The following is a 15,476-nucleotide window of genomic DNA, read 5'->3' on the forward strand; positions in this document are numbered from 1 at the left end:
TCTCTTCCAAAGGCTCCTTAGGTGGCCCCTCTAGCTGAACCGGGTCTGGGGAGAATGAGGGCAGGGCCGTACAGAGGGTGCGTGGCAAGCGTGGCTGGAGGCTCCGAGAAACGAAGCCTCTGGAGCCGTCTCTGTCCAGTGCCCCCTGTTCCAGCGCCGTGTTTCTCCCCAACTTGGGCTGGGTCTGACACTGCTGGGACTTGTTTGGTGGGCGACACGATGAGAGCGGGGGACCTTGAAACAGGAAAATGGCAGCAGTGGAAGATGGGGAGGAGTGTTTGCGTGCAAACACAAACAAGCACTCTCACAGACCTGCCTACAGAAGTGTGCAATTGTGTGTCCACAGACACCCTGCCACACGCTGAAGACAGACTTCCACCTGTACAGGAATGTTCAGACACACACACACACACACACACACACACACACACACGTCTCAGGTGAGCACACAGAGAAGCCCAGTGGCCTGCAGGTCTGTACACACAGAAGTGTAGACATCCACAAAGTGTCCCAACTACATGCAAGTGTCCCCTTCCTCTCCAGGGACAAATAAAATAAGTGGATAGGAAAGTGACTTAGGGGTAGGGGGAAGCCCGGCCCCAAGGCGACCATTCCCACAGTGTCTCTGGGCTTCAGGTGCCCACTGGAGTGAGGAGAGGGACCAGAAGAGGGGTCGTGCCCCACTTGGCCTACTTTCTATATGGTGGACTTGCCGGGGAAACCAGCCAGGCCAGGGCACCTTGGGGTCAGATTACTCAAGAACTGAGCTGATCCCTCAAGGAGGAACTGAACTTGGGGGTTGGAGGCTGTCAGGGAATGCCTTTCTGGAATGCCTGGCGGGGGGAGCTGGGGGCTGACTCCCTGACTAGAACTTTTTGCCCACCCCTTCCCCCAGTCTTTTACGGCTTGATCTCTCTGCTCTGGCCTCAGGAATCTTGCCCAAGCCTCCTCTCGGAACACTGAACTTGTTTCAGATCTGCTTAGATGGCGGTCTCCCTCCCGCCACTCTAGGTCAGCCCGCATCCGGGGCTCTGGGGGTCTATGGCCCTGCGCCCCACTTGGGAGCTTCCGGCTTGGGCCCCAAAGCCCGGCCAGGGCGGAGAGCGGAAGCGTGGCCCGGGGAGGGGCCCGGCGGGCAGCGAAGGGTGGCCGGCGGCCAGCCCCGCCCCTACCTGTGTAAGCCGATCCGCCACCGGAGCCTAGCGGATAAAAGCGACCCGGCCGCGGGAGGTCAGCGAGTTCGGCTCCCTCGCGCCCGCCGCTAGGTCCAGCCCGGTCCCGCCAACATGTCCATCCACTTAAGCTCCCAGGTCTTCAGCTCGCGCTCCGCCGCCTTCCCGGGTCGCGGCGCCCAGGTGCGCCTGAGCTCCGTGCGCCCCGGCGGCGGTGCCTTCAGCAGCAGCAGCCTCTACGGGCTGGGCGCCACGCGGGCGCGTGTGCCCGTGCGCTCCACCCACGGGGGCCCGGTGGGCGCCGGCATCCGCGAGGTCACCATCAATCAGAGCCTGCTGGTCCCGCTGCGGATGGACATCGACCCCACCATCCAGCAGGTGCGCCAGGAGGAGCGCGAGCAGATCAAGACCCTCAACAACAAGTTCGCCTCCTTCATCGACAAGGTGAGCCGCCGTAGCCGGCCCCAAGCCACGCTCCGGGCCACAGCAGCCACCGCAGCCCAGCCCGCGCGCGGGCCAGGCGCCCGGAGGCCTGGCGTGTTCTCTTTCCGCCACTATCAGAAACGTTTCTCTTTCTCGTGAAGCTTGTGGCTGTTTTTCCCCTTCAGTCTCCAAGCCTCCTCTTCCAGAGAGCTGCCCAAATCGCCCTGTTTTTTCTTCCCAGGATGTGTGCTTGAGTCTGTCAGGCAGCCGCGGCTGGCGGCGGCTGGCGCGTCTGTGAGTGGGCTGCTGGCTTCTTGGGCTGATTCAGGTGGGGAGCTCCAGAGGCCAGGGCCAGGAGTTTCTGTGAGAGGGGGCTGTGTGGCGTCAGAGATGGGGTAGGGGTGATACATTGTTCCCAGCTGAGAAGGTCCTCCCTCCTCCTACTGCTTCTGCTGGGGCAGATGCTGAAAATCAAGGGCTGGAGGGAGGGAGGGAGGCTCCCTGACGTACCTGCCCACTTACCTGGTCCTCCAGACTCCCTTTGGTGGTGGAAGGGACGCCCTTGGAGAGAGCCCATTTGCACCCCCCCCCTTGGGGGTGGGGAGCACACTGAGAAGCCCTGGGGAAGGGCCATTTGGAAGCGTTTTTTCCCTGGCTGTTTGGGTCCCACAGGGTTGGGGGAGGGAGTGGGGGAGAGAGAGTGGGAGTTGGCAAGGAGAGGAGCAGACTTGACTGGAGGGTCTAGGAAGGGAGCGATGTAGGGCTGGATTAGGAACTAAGGGCTAGCCTAGCTGGACCCCTCTGGCCAGGGCCTCCTGCCTCCTGGGTATAGACCAGACTTTCCCTCCCCTGTTTGGCTGTAGTTCTCTCCTTCCCCCGCCCCCATGCCCTCTCCTTCATCATTCACACCGGATACATCTTTAAGTTTCTCCTGAAGCCTCCCCAGGCCCAGGGTCCTCCCCTGCTGTTGAGCGGTTCTACCTTACTGTCTGTAGCCCCCCAGGTCCTGCTGCTCCGAGTTGCTAGTTTTGGGGAGGTTGCTTCCCACTCCCAGGCACACTGGAAGCATCCAAGGGGACTTTTGGACCCCAAGCTGAGCATCTAGTAGGTGCTCATTTTGTAGCACCTTGTCCTGAGATTTTGGAGGAAAGGGGAGGCAGAGAGAGGATACTGAGGGAGGTAGCCCAGGACAGACAGGGAGGGGGCAGCCCTTCAGGGACGGTGGCGGGAAAGATCATCTGCAGTATGGCAGGGAACATAGGTGGGAGGGGACACATTGGTGACCGGGTAGCCCTGACCCCTGGGTCAGGCTTTAAGACACGTAAGACAGAGAGCCCTGGAAGAGGGGACCAAGGGCTGTGGTCCCCGGTTGGTGGAACGGCCCGTGGGAGCCTGGGCTGTGTGGGGTGGGCGGAGACCCTCCCAAGCCCAGTGTGGGCAGCACGGCCTGCCCCTCATGAGTTTCCTCCTCTCTTTTACTCTCAGGTGCGGTTTCTGGAGCAGCAGAATAAGCTGCTAGAGACCAAGTGGACCCTGCTGCAGGAGCAGAGGTCGGCCAAGAGCAGCAGCCTCCCCAGCATCTTTGAGGCGCACATTGCTGGCCTGCGGAGGCAGCTTGAGGGGCTGCAGCTCGAAGGAGGCCGCCTGGAGGTGGAGCTGCGGAACGTGCAGGACGCGGTAGAAGACTTCAAGAACAAGTACTGACCCCAGTGTGGTGTGCCCTGGGGGGGGTGGGGGGCGGGGGTGTGCACCCATCATCGGCTGATCCTCAGCAGGCCCTCTCTGGGCTTAGGGGTCAAGTGTGTAGCCGCTCAGTACAGCAACCCTGAAGGGAAGGCCTTGACCGACACATTCCCTGTCTCTCCGTTCCTCTCTTTGTTCCCGGGGGCTGTTTCCGACTTACTCCCAGGGAAATATCCCCGCTCAGCCCTGACCCACGCTGTTCTCTCTGGGTGCCTGACCAAGGCCCCAGGAGAGGGTAGGACAGAGGTGTCCTGTGACCGGTGTGCTTCAGAACGTGCGCGACCCTCACAGAATGTTCTAGAAGAGCCCCTCTGTTTCGGTGAGGAGTTAGACACCAGAGAGATTCAGGGTCCTGATGGAGATCATGTGGCAGGTCACTGGGAGAGCTGGGACTTGAATGTCGGGCCCCTGACTCCCAGGAGGAGACACAGAGCCGACTTGGGGCTGAAAGAAGCAAGGAGAGGGAGGGATCGTTGTGAGCCATGGGAGGGTTGCAGAGGCTGAGGGGTGGCTCTGGTCAACGCAGGAACCAGAGAGGAGGCTGTGGTGGGGTGGGGGTGGGGCGGTCGGCGGTGGGCAGGGCTTGCAGGGGACTGGAAGACTGGGGGTTTAAGGACAAGCCTTTGAAGTGCCCACTGAATTCTCTTTTGTCACCGAACGGAGAACGGAAACCGAAGCCAGAGGCTTGGTCTGGGCCCCACCCTAGCATACTTGCCCAGTGGTGCTGGGAGTAGTGAGTGAGTTCTGTGTTCTGCCCTGGAGGTGCATGACTAAGCCGAGCAGGGACACCGGCTGTGACCGGAGGTAGAACAAACAAAAAGGCCTCTGTGGAGGGTGCCCACTCCCCTACTTCCCTAGAGCGACAGCCTAGAGCGACAGTCAACAGCAATAATCCCACAGCAGGTGGAGGCAGACAGGTGCAGGGCAACCAGTGAGCCTCTGTTGTCGTGTGTGTGTGTGTGTGTGTGTGTGTGTGTGCGCGCGCGCGCGCGCGCACGCACGCACTCACATATACCCTCACTCCAGAGCCTACATGCCAGGCTGAGCTCAGGACTGGGGCCCAGGGAGGCCTGGAAAGGGCACATGGAAGGGCCCAGTGAGCTCCGATTTGTGTGCCCTCTGCTCTCAGTGGCATGGTGCTGAGTCAAGAGTGAACAGATGGCCTTCAGGATATTTCCACAACTATTCTATAGAACCTCAGGGAGCGGGGAGCTGGGGGTCTGGGGTCCTGGAGGGGCCTGCTTGCTCCCCATCATAGCTGCCCTGCTGCCCTCCTGTAGCCCTCGGGCACTGCTGAGTTCCTGTTTCTGACACCTTTTTTTTAAAAAGTTTCCAAATAAATGCTGGGTCAGGCTCCAGTGCTCTCTTGCTCTGTGTCCTGAATTGCCAGTGTCCTCCTATGGGTGGGGCTGGCCTCTTGGAACAAGGAGGGATGGAGGGGTTGCCCTGTGGGAGTAGGGTTGGCGCCAGACCACCTAGCTGGGGTCTGGTTCTTCCCCAGAACTTGGCTGCACCCTCTTCCTGATTTCATAAATTGCCTCTGCTTCAGGCTCCTTCTTTGCCTCCTGAGGGTGGGATTAGGCAGTGGTTAGGGCATGGGCCTGGAGTCAGACTGCCTGGGTTTAAGTCTGGGCTTTGCCACTTAGCAGCTTAGTGACTGGACAGATTATGTTCTGCTTTGTGCCTCCTGCTGATCGTGGTACCATTGTTACAGGGTTGTCGTGAGGGTTAAGTGAGCTAATCCGTGGGAAGCACCTAACACTGCAGGCCCCATTTAAAGGATCCCTAAGCATGGCTATGACTATTGCTTTTTTGCTCCTAGATTGTGCAGTTTTTGTCCTTTACTTTATATACATTTCCTCCTCTCCCCCCTTTCATCCTGCGCCGAGATTCCTAGCCTTAGGAATAGCTATAAGGGAAAGTTAGGGACATTTGGTTTCACAGCTGACACCCAATTTCCCAGGCGTGTCATTAAGGAGGGGTGAAGCCAATGCAGGGCAGAGTTCCACACCTGGAGAGGAGGGGGGACAGAGGCAAAGCTGCACCCATACCACGCACCCTCCTTCTCCTGCAGGTACGAAGATGAAATTAACCGTCGCACAGCTGCTGAGAATGAGTTCGTGGTGCTGAAAAAGGTGAGGGGGCAGACAGGCCGGTGTGGGGGCATTGTCCGAAAACACATGGGCCAGGGGACCACGTGGCCCTCTCACCTGAGCAGCCAGCCAGTAGGGACCCGTGGCCAAAGTCTGGCCCGAGTACTAGAAGAAGGGAGTGATGAGCCTGGAAAAGGACAGATCTGGAAGCCAGGCCCTCGTAGCACAGCCCGTCCTGTGTACGTGTGTGTGTGTTTGTGTGCACGTCTGGTGAGTCACTAGACTTGTTTTTGGCCTCAAGGGGTTAGAGCTAAGACCAAAAGATGGAGGTTAGAAGGGGAGATTTCAAGCCCAAATAGGGAAGTGCTCTATCACAGTCAGAACTTTTCATGACAGACAAAGGTTGGCAAATGGCAGGGCTGAAATATTTGCTGAAGGAATGCGACGGGCTGCCTGAGGCAGAGCGATCTTCCTGTCCCTGGAGAATTGCAAGCCAAGGTTAGAAGGCCTTAGGAATATCTTACAAGGGCTTGACTTCAGATCGCAATTCAGTCCACTCTCTGGGCAACTGTGTTCACGGCCCACCCACGTGAAGACAACCTACCCCAGGGTGCTGGGCCTTTCAAGATTTAGGAGCTTTGGGGATGAATAAAAGCGAGCCTTACCCACGGGAGTTTGGGCACAAGAATGTGTGGCTCCCCAGTGACACCTGGGCTTGCACTGTTATCTGTGGCTTACCTGTATCACCGTCACCTAAGCTGCGTTTAGGCTGGAGGTCCTCCACATCTACGAGCCTTATCTTGGATTCTGGATGATTTTGTGCTCTTCTATTTCATAAGAAGTTGAGGCTCATGGAGTTGAAGTGATTTGTGCAAGGTCACATGGCTAGTAGGTGGTAGAGCCAGGGCTGTGTCCAAACCACCAGTCAGGAGCTGGGAGAGTGCTAGGTTTGGGGCTGCGGGCTGCTTTGGGCTTCTGGTGCTGGGAAGGCAGACACCGGTATGGTTCCTGGAATGATGCATGGAAATGATGTTCCTCACGCAGCCTGGGAGGGCCCAGTAGAGGAGACGTCCTGTGGCCAGGTCACACGGCCTGGAGAACTGCTATGTTTCTTGGTAGGGCCCTGGTGTTTGACCCTGTGGGTTGGACAGAGCTGGCTTGCTCCCATCCCGGCTAAATGGTCCGTGTATGAAGCCATGGTGTCTCTCTACCCCTTCTTGCCACCCCCCCTCCCCGCCCCCAGGACGTGGACACTGCCTACATGAATAAGGTGGAGTTGGAGGCCAAGTTGGATGCCCTGAATGACGAGATCAACTTCTTCAAGACCCTCTATGAGACGGTAAGGACCTTGGATATGGGAGACGTGTCATGTCTTCTGTGTCTTAATCAAGGGGTTTACCCCCTGCCTCTGGGCCGTCTTGGTATGTGTTGAGTGTGTGTGTAGGCCTTATCCTCTTCTTTAATTTTTCTGGATTCAGGAATCCATGGTGGGCAGGGAGTTTAGGAGGGGCTGAGGGTAGCAGAGCAGGGTGGGGTCAGTTAGGATTGGCCTTCTAGAAACATGGGATGATCATTTGTTAGGAGGGGTGTTGGGAGGGGTTGGAAGGAACCAGGAGAATGTCTAGGGAATCCTGGGCTGTGATGGAGATCAGAGGTGGGCTGGGTGGGGTGGGCAGGGGTTTCTGAGTCAGGAGAGACTGTGATGCCTAGGAGTTTACGCCCGGAGGGACTGGATGGGTGGCCCCCAAGTACAGGCCACTGTCTACCCCTGTGGTCTCATTCTCTCCTTCTTCCCCTGCCTTGGGCTTTCAATTCTTTTTCCACTTGGGGATTTAGAACCTCTCCACTCCTATCAGTGGGAATCTCTGGCCTTCAGCGGAAGATAGGATGGCCAGTCATCTGGCAGGGCTGGTCTGCGACTTTATTATATATGAGGTTAATTATAGACCACTTCTCAACTCCTTTCAGTCTAGCTTTTGTGAATGTCCAGCCCCCATTAGCCCCTCAGTGAATTTCCATGTGTGTTAATGCAGGGGCTGGCTCCTTGGGGTTTCCTTCGGGCATTCTGATCTCTCTGCAGCCCTTCATACGTCTGTTGCATGTTATATATATGCACGTCTATGTATGTATGTGTGCCTACGTATACGTATATGTGTATTTAATTATTTTCCTCTCATCATGAAAGAAGTACACGCTCATGGCCAAAAATCCAGAAAATTGAGTAAAGCACAAAACAGGTCATTTATCTGTGCTCTTATCATCTTGGTGCCTACCTTCTCAGACTTTGCGAACTGTGCCTATACACATAGAGGGATACAGAAATATATATTTTATTTTATTTTTATTTTTTAAATGTTTTTATTTATTTTTGAGACAGAGAGAGACAGAGCATGAGCAGGGGAGGGGAAGAGAGAGGGAGACACAGAATCTGAAGCAGGCTCCAGGCTCTGACCTGTCAGCACAGAGCCCGACGCGGGGCTCAAACTCACGAACTGGGAGATCATGACCTGAGCCGAAGTCAGACGCCCAACCGACTGAGCCACCCAGGCGCCCCTAGACATATGTATTTTAAATAAAAACAGGAGTGTATTTTTTTTTCATGTAATGGTGTACCATAGCTATAAGTACAACCATATCATCCGTTTTGAAGTCTGGAGAGAGTTCCGTTATTGGGTGGGATATTTTATTTTACCCACACCCCCTAGTGATCCACTTCATGACCGAGCTCCTGCCACAGCAGAGCTCCCAGAAGGAGATATTACCATTCACCACATTCTGTCACTTCTCTATTGACTGTGATCCCACCAGACTCTTTTGTTGAGAAGTTACTAATGGGCTCTCTGGGTTGCCGGGGGTGGGCGGACTATTTAGCAGGTGCTGGGTCTGTGTCCCCTTGCCGCCTGGTGACCCACACCCACTTTGCCTTCCTCTCCCTCTTCTCCCTTTGCCTTCCTCTAGTGTGGCAGTGGGGGGTCCCAGGATGGGTTGTGGGAACAGGGTGGGGTCATGCCCCAAGTCCTGACATTCTGTCTGGTCCCGGCAGGAGTTGGCAGAGTTGCAGTCCCAGATCTCGGACACGTCCGTGGTCCTGTCCATGGACAACAGCCGCTCCCTGGACCTGGATGGCATCATCGCTGAGGTCAAGGCCCAGTACGAGGAAATCACCAGCCGCAGCCGGGCTGAGGCCGAGGCCTGGTACCAGACCAAGGTGTGAGGCTGCTGAGGGTACTCTTTTCTTCCTGGCAAGGTCCTCGGTGTCAGCTTCCCTTACTCCTCACCTGTCTCCAAGCCTCTAGGGCCTGGGTCCCACTGTCCTGGCAGGCACCAGAGTTAAGTCTAAGGTACTTTCCAGCGCCCTGGGAAGAAGAAGATGTGAAGGCCAAGTCCCTCCCCAGGAAGAGATCCCAGCCTGATGGGGGGACAGGGCAGAAGAACCTGAAGCACAGAGAGGTTAAGCAATTTGCCTAACTCCACACAGCTAGTAGATGCAAGAGTAGGGACTAGATCCTGGGCCCTAGGCCTCCAGACCGGGGAGGTTTAATCATTGCACATGCCGTGTGGAGGCAGGGCAGCTGACTGTGCAGGTGCTGAGGGAGTGTGCTGGGGTAAACCAGTGTTCTAGAAGAGGGAGCCTGAGGCAGCATGTAAGAGCAGCAGAGGGATGTCTCTGCTGAGATAGGGAATCATCCGTGGGACATAGGTGAGAGCACAGGCATGCCAACGAGGTGACCTGGGTTCAGACTTGCCGTGTGATCCTTGGGCAGTGGCTCCCACTCTCCAGGACTCATTCTTCCCATCTGTAAAATGGGTGGTGCTGATGTTTTTAATACGTGTGTTTTTAATAGGGGTTTGTTTAACGGGTGAGGATCTCAGACTTCTAGTGATTCTCCGGCACTTGGGACATGATGGGGATGGGCGGAGGCCCAGGACCAATGACGGTGGGCCCCAGGGAGCCATCTTCGCCCTTCCTGTCCTGACTGGGAGGAAAGCAAACCTCTGCTATACCCCCCTGCTTGCTGGCAGGGCGTGAAGATTGCTGGGGGTCAGACCGTGGCTTCCTGGGAAGATAAGCTAGGAGGTTTCATCACTCAGAACCTTGGGCCTTCAGTGGATGGGACAAAGGATGAGTTCCCTGTAATCACTGACCATCCCCTCACCGTACATCTCTGTGTGGCCCTCCAGTTTGAGACCCTCCAGGCCCAGGCTGGGAAGCACAGGGACGACCTCCGGAATACCCGAAATGAGATTGCAGAGATGAGCCGTGCCATCCAGAGGCTGCAGGCTGAGATCGACAGCATTAAGAACCAGGTGGGAACAAGCCCTCCTCCCTGCTCCTCCTTGTTTCTTGGGGTGCATGAAGGGCAGCCATCTGAGAATGGGGAGCAGGAGGCTCTCCCGGCCTAAGGCTGGTGCAGTTCAAGTCTCACGGGCCTGTGAGATCTCGAGGGTCCTTGTGAGATCTCCAGGAGAGAATGTTCGTGGCCAGGTCCTGGCTCAGGCCAAAGGGAGAAGAAGAGTCCTAGCTGAGCACAGAGCCTGTGGAGGGAGCCTCAGACTTCCCAGCCCGAGAAAAACCATCATTCGTTACCAAATTCGTTACCAAATTGGTACTCTCCTTGCACCTCTCTCCGGGTGCAATGTGCTGTACCTGGGAGCTTGCAATCTGCAGGGATTCATGGGACCCAGGCCAGCAGATACCCTTAGTGTGGCTCACAAGGTCCTGTCCCTCACTTCCTACCACTGCCTCTCACTGTGCTCCAGCCACACTAGCCTGCTTCTTGTATCTTGCGTTTGCCAGACATGTTCAGGCTTCAGGGCCTTTGCACCTGGTGTTCCCTCTGCGTGGAACATGGCTCTCCTAGCTCAGCACATGACCACCCCTTCGTCATCCCTGGGGTTTTGGACACAAGTCCCCTTTTCAGAGGTGGCTTCCTCAACCACCAGCCACTCTGTCAGCAGTGTGTCTGAAGCTTCCTTAAGCATCTATCACTATCTGAAGTTTTCTGTCTTATTAATGAAGTAGTTGGCTGTCCCCTACCCTCACTGAAATATAAATAATGCCTGGAGAGCAGGACCCTATTTGTCTGACTCACTGCTCCTTCTCAGCATGGGCTGGGGCAGAGGCTTCCCATGAAGACAGGCTAAAGGGAGGATGTGTAGCCGGCAGGGGGCGGGTGTTGAGGAGCCGGTGGAGGGGGGTGGGGTCCAGTCCCTGGCCCAGGGGGCACCGGTGTGATAGGGAAGGGCACCGACAGGTGGACACCAGAGGGTCTCCCGGAAGGATCGGAGGATGGGGAAGGCTGGCAGGGAGGCAGAGCTCACTGGAGACAAGGGAGGGTCTGAGGCAGGGAGTGGCCGGTAAGAGGCAGGGGGAGTGCTGGGCTGCTGGGCAGGGGAGGGAGTGGCAGCTCTCTGAGCTGCACGAGAGGAGGCCCAGGACTAGATAGCCTCCTGGGGCAAGGACTAGCTGCAAACAGAAGGAATGCTCATTCATGCCGGGCAGGAAGTGGCATCTGTCGCTTGGATCCATCGTGAATCCGACCAACCTGGCCCAGACCAGGGGGGCTGTTGATCAGACATTTTGGGTCTGGGGGTTCCAAGCAGTGTCTCTCTGCTCCAAGTCCCCCTGTTTCTGGGCCTGTTTTGAAGATGGCTTTTGTTCTTGCCAGCTGCCTGAAATTTGGGGACTCAACAAAGATCCTGTGGCTTTGGATCTCCTCCAGCTGGGGACTGGGGGGATGGGGACTGGGGGGATGGGCACGTGTAAATCCTAACAGCATTTATTATTTTCTAGAAATTTTTTAATGTTTACTTATTTCAGAGAGAGAGACAGAGAGACAGAGCATGAGCAGGGGTGGGGCAGAGCGAGAGAGGGAGACACAGAATCCGAAGCAGGCTCCAGGCCCTGAGCTGTCCGCAGAGAGCCCAATGTGGGGCTCGAACTCACAAACTGTGAGATCATGACCTGAGCCGAAGTCGGACGCCCAACAAGACTGAGTCACCCAGGCGCCCTGACAGAGCCCATGTATTTAATCCTTGGGATTCCCGGGTGCTGGGGGAGTAGGCTGGTGCCAGGAAAGCCACTGTGAGTGAGTTGCCCTGGCGCAGGCCTGCCCCCCAGCTCACAGCTGCACTATCGCTTAAAGTGTGCCAAGCTGGAGGCCGCCATTGCAGAAGCCGAAGAACATGGGGAGCTGGCCCTCAAGGATGCGCGTGCCAAGAAGGAGGAGCTGGAGGCCGCCCTGCACCGAGCCAAGCAGGACATGGCCCGGCAGCTGCGGGAGTACCAGGAGCTCATGAACGTCAAGATAGCTCTGGACATCGAGATCGCCACCTACCGCAAGCTGCTGGAGGGCGAGGAGAGCCGGTGAGGTCACAGCGGCCAGGAAGGGGATCCTTCTGGGGCTCAGTGGGGACTGGGGCTTGCCATTCATTCGTCCACAGACATTTCCTGTGTACTCTTTTCTGTAAGGCACGGGGCGGGGGGGCGGGAAGTGCAGGGAGGGTATAGCTGGTGCTTGCTTCTTTGCCCCTGATGAGATGACCTGGCACTAGGAAAGACCACGTGGTGTAACGCTCAATGAGAAAGTTGGAATAATAACAGCCACTTCATATGGGTGGCCAGGGTCATCTTATTTGACCCTCACAACACATTCAGGTAAGCAGGGCAGGTACTGTTTCTAGTTTACGGAGGGGAAACTGCGGTTCGGTTTTATGACTTGAGGGGGCAAGTCAGGTGTGCAGTCACGCTCTGCTGATTCCTGGTCCAAGCCTCGTCCATGATGCCAGGCTGCTTCTCACTGCATAATTGAGTGCCAAGTCACAGGATATTGACTGAATGTCGTGGGGTCCCCGAGATATTTGCATACCTGCCGCCAGAGAGCAGGCCGGGCTGGGTTAGTGTTGCAGGAATTCTTCGTGAAAGACTTGGAACCTATGTGGGTGAAGTTGGGCCTTTGTTCTCACCTTGATGGGTTGGTCGATTCATTCAGTCAATTTGCAAGGCTTTAGAGTTGTGCCTTGGGCGAAGGCTAGGGTTTGGAGAGGGTGAGAGGGAACAGCGTGGGCCAAGGCTTGGAAGTAGGACTCATCAGGGCTTGCCTTATTAGAAGCCAGCACGGAGATAAGTAATATGTAAGACGCGCTTCTGCCCTTGGGGAGCTTGTACATGGGCCGAGAAGACCAAACATTTGCAGAGGAAGTACCTAGAGACCACTCAGTTGCATTGGTAAAATGCTGAATTTACACAAACTTTTTCTTTTGGGAGCATTATTCCGGAGGGGCTGGAGAGAGAGGCTGGAGGATGAATGGAGTGGAGAGGAAGGAATTGGGGAATGAGAGAGTGCTAGGGTAGAGTGCCTGGAGGCAGGGAAGAGGAAGAGAAGAAGCATGGTTAAGAATATGAGTTGGGGAAGGAGAGGAGGAAGGGTCTCTGCCATTACAGTTGACCCGTAACCTACCTGGGTTGGCATCCAGCCTTTGTGGGAAGAGGAATTGAACACCAAAGGCCTCTGGGAAGAGAGAGCAGCTGATCTGGGGCACAGGGCACCTCCAGAGCCCAACTGTCCCAGCTATGATGCCTGTCTCTGCACCCTTCTCCACCACAGGAGCAGGGACAGCACTCTCTTGGGAACACATACCGTGGGTCTCTTTTCCTCATAGAGCCAGAGGTGGGGACCCTTAGAATGGGGCCTGATCCTTTTCCTCCCATGGGCAGACGAGCAGGCTGAAGGTCAGGGATGGTGAGTGGCATGGCCAAGGTTACATGGAGAGTGGAAACATTCCCCCTTGAAAGCCTAATCTCAGCGTCGGTTGCTACCATCGGGGCTTAGATCCTGGTTCTCTGAGAGGAAACGGTCCTCTCTCCACTCTTAGGAGACATGGAGAGGGACTCCTTGTTTTTTTTTGTTTTTGTTTATCCCTTAACCCCTCGACTCTTCCCAGGGGCACGTCTAGGATTTGTGGTCTTAGGAACTCATGCACTTTGGGGTGCCGCCTTTTAAGAATACAGAGTTACAAATACACAATTGCACAAAAACAAATATTTAGTTAGGATGAGAAAAGAAAAATCACACGAATCACTAGAGTCTTAGACATTCAGGTCTCTTCCCTCTGAGTTCTTCAGGCATGGCACCAGAAACTGTTTCATGAAATCACTGCCTAATTGCAACCTGGCTTCCCTCCCCACCCACAACTGTTAGCAACTCCCAGCGCTTGAAGGGCCCAGTTGAGCAAGGGGCCTGGAAGCTTCCTGGCATATCCTTTTCTTGAACTTGGCCTTTGCTCCGCCCCCTTCCTGGACTTGGGGGTGATGAGGCCAGCTGGGCTCTCCTCACTCCTTCTACCAAAGTGAGGTCTCCCCTCCCCACTGCAGAGTAAACTCAACCCTAAGGCCAAGGGCTTGGTGACAATGGAGTGAGTCACAAAACAAACACGTCCAGCTGTCTCCCTTGGCTTTTCTATTTCCAGTATAGTCTGCTTAAAGCCATCCCGACCACCTTCTGCTCCGTCCTCCGTCCCTGCCTCAGCGACCCTCGTGAAATCTCCAATTCACTAATTATTTCAATACAGACGGAGCAATTACTACATGCCAGACTTCACGCAAGGGGCCAGAGATCCAAGAATCAATAAGCCACAACCCGCTTTGAGGATTTTATGATTTGGTTAGGGGAGGCAGCTGTCTTCATAAATAATAACAGTTCCCATCCACCGAGTCCTGTGTGCCCAGGGCTCTAGGTAAATGATATTATTCACCCCTCACAAACAAGTCTGAGGTTGGGACTAAGTTGGCCCCAGTTTAGAAGTGAGAAAATGGAGGCTCTGAGACATTGCCCAAGGTCATGTAGCCTTCCCTTAGTGGGGACAGAGGAAGGAATACTGGTCTTGCCTGGTGCCTGGATAGAGGGGCCTGGGACTGCTTCCTCCAGCTCTGAGGAAAGAGTCGCTCTCACAGGTCTCTCTCCTCTGCCCCCAGGTTGGCCGGAGATGGAGTAGGAGCTGTGAACATCTGTAAGTCCTTGGCTGTGGCCATTTCCTGCGCTGTCTGGGCTAGACTGGGTCTTACAGGATGGCACATTGCCTTGAGGGCCTGCCCTTGTCTGGGACAGGAGCTTCTTTCCCTTACCAGCTTTTAGCAGGTGCCCTGAGGCTCCCAGCCAGTCGGGCTCAATGGCCCAGGGAAGGCGTGCAAGAGGGCAGAGTGGGGCGGGGGAAACCCGTGGTGCATTATCCCTTGCATTGGAAGAGGGTGGTGAGGGGTGGGGTCAGGCAGTGGGGAGGGGGAGGGGCAGGTACTGCAGGAGGGGAGGGTGGAGTGAGGGGTGGGGCCTCAGGTGGTGGGCCTGTGCTGATGAGCCCTCCTCCCGTTTCTCGCAGCCTTGGTGAACTCCACCGGTGGTGGTGGCAGCGGGCTGGCCGGGCTGGCCTTCAGGGGAACCATGGGCAGCAATGCCCTGAGCTTTTCGAGCGGCGGAGGGCCCGGGGCCATCAAGTCCTATTCCACCAGGACCTCAGCCACCACCCACAGGAGCGTCCGAAAATGAGCTCTGCTGTGTGGAGACCCACAGCCCTGCCCGCCCCCCCCCCCCCCCCCCCCCGTGTCACAGGAGGACTCCCATCACGGGTCCCAAGAGGGCCAGGCAGTCTGAAAAGTGATGTCAGAATAGCTTCCAATAAAGCAGCCTTTCTGAAGCCAGGGTGAGCCCCATCCTGGCCCCTGGGATCCTGGCTTCATCAGCTGGTTGGGGAGCCATGGGGAGGAAGGGGCCCCAGAGAGGATGGCGTCTGCTGTGAACACGGAGAAGCCACTTGTGCAGGTGACTGGGAAAGTACACTGGTGACCTGGTGGTGGTGCTCTGAGGGGCGTGGCTCTTAGCCGGTGTGAGGCCTTGGCCTCCTCCCAGGGCTGGGACTGAGTCCAGCTCCTCTCCTGAAGCCCAGAAACATCCCAGGAAGTCTGGCTCTGCCAGGAAGTGGGCGTTGAAGCCTTCTCCTGCTGAGGGAGTGGAGGGCTGTTTGCACACCCCCACCCCCATGCCCTGTGCTG

At 56.3% G+C, this 15,476-nt stretch overlaps 1 protein-coding gene across 1 annotated transcript; it reads left to right on the forward strand.

Moving 5' to 3' along the window:
* The first annotated feature begins 1,286 nt into the window (after positions 1-1,286).
* Positions 1,287-14,973, forward strand: KRT7 (keratin 7). Its single transcript, XM_047065514.1, has 9 exons — positions 1,287-1,616; positions 3,081-3,292; positions 5,413-5,473; positions 6,675-6,770; positions 8,475-8,639; positions 9,614-9,739; positions 11,578-11,798; positions 14,406-14,440; positions 14,807-14,973. Exons 1-9 carry the CDS (start codon positions 1,287-1,289, stop codon positions 14,971-14,973), a joined length of 1,413 nt encoding a protein of 470 aa, XP_046921470.1.
* Positions 14,974-15,476: the final 503 nt, after the last annotated feature.

This window comes from Lynx rufus, unplaced genomic scaffold (genome assembly GCF_022079265.1).
Source record: "Lynx rufus isolate CCGP_SWC_20201006 ecotype Redwood Valley unplaced genomic scaffold, mLynRuf1.p SCAF_7, whole genome shotgun sequence".
Classification (NCBI taxonomy): Eukaryota; Metazoa; Chordata; class Mammalia; order Carnivora; family Felidae; genus Lynx; species Lynx rufus.

Bases quoted from the DNA above. Each gene is read 5' to 3' on its own strand.
- KRT7 (XM_047065514.1), top strand. From the start codon at position 1,287: ATGTCCATCCACTTAAGCTCCCAGGTCTTCAGCTCGCGCTCCGCCGCC. The intron at 1,617-3,080 runs GTGAGCCGCCGT...TTTTACTCTCAG, and splicing joins TCGCCTCCTTCATCGACAAG to GTGCGGTTTCTGGAGCAGCA. The intron at 3,293-5,412 runs GTACTGACCCCA...CTTCTCCTGCAG, and splicing joins GTAGAAGACTTCAAGAACAA to GTACGAAGATGAAATTAACC.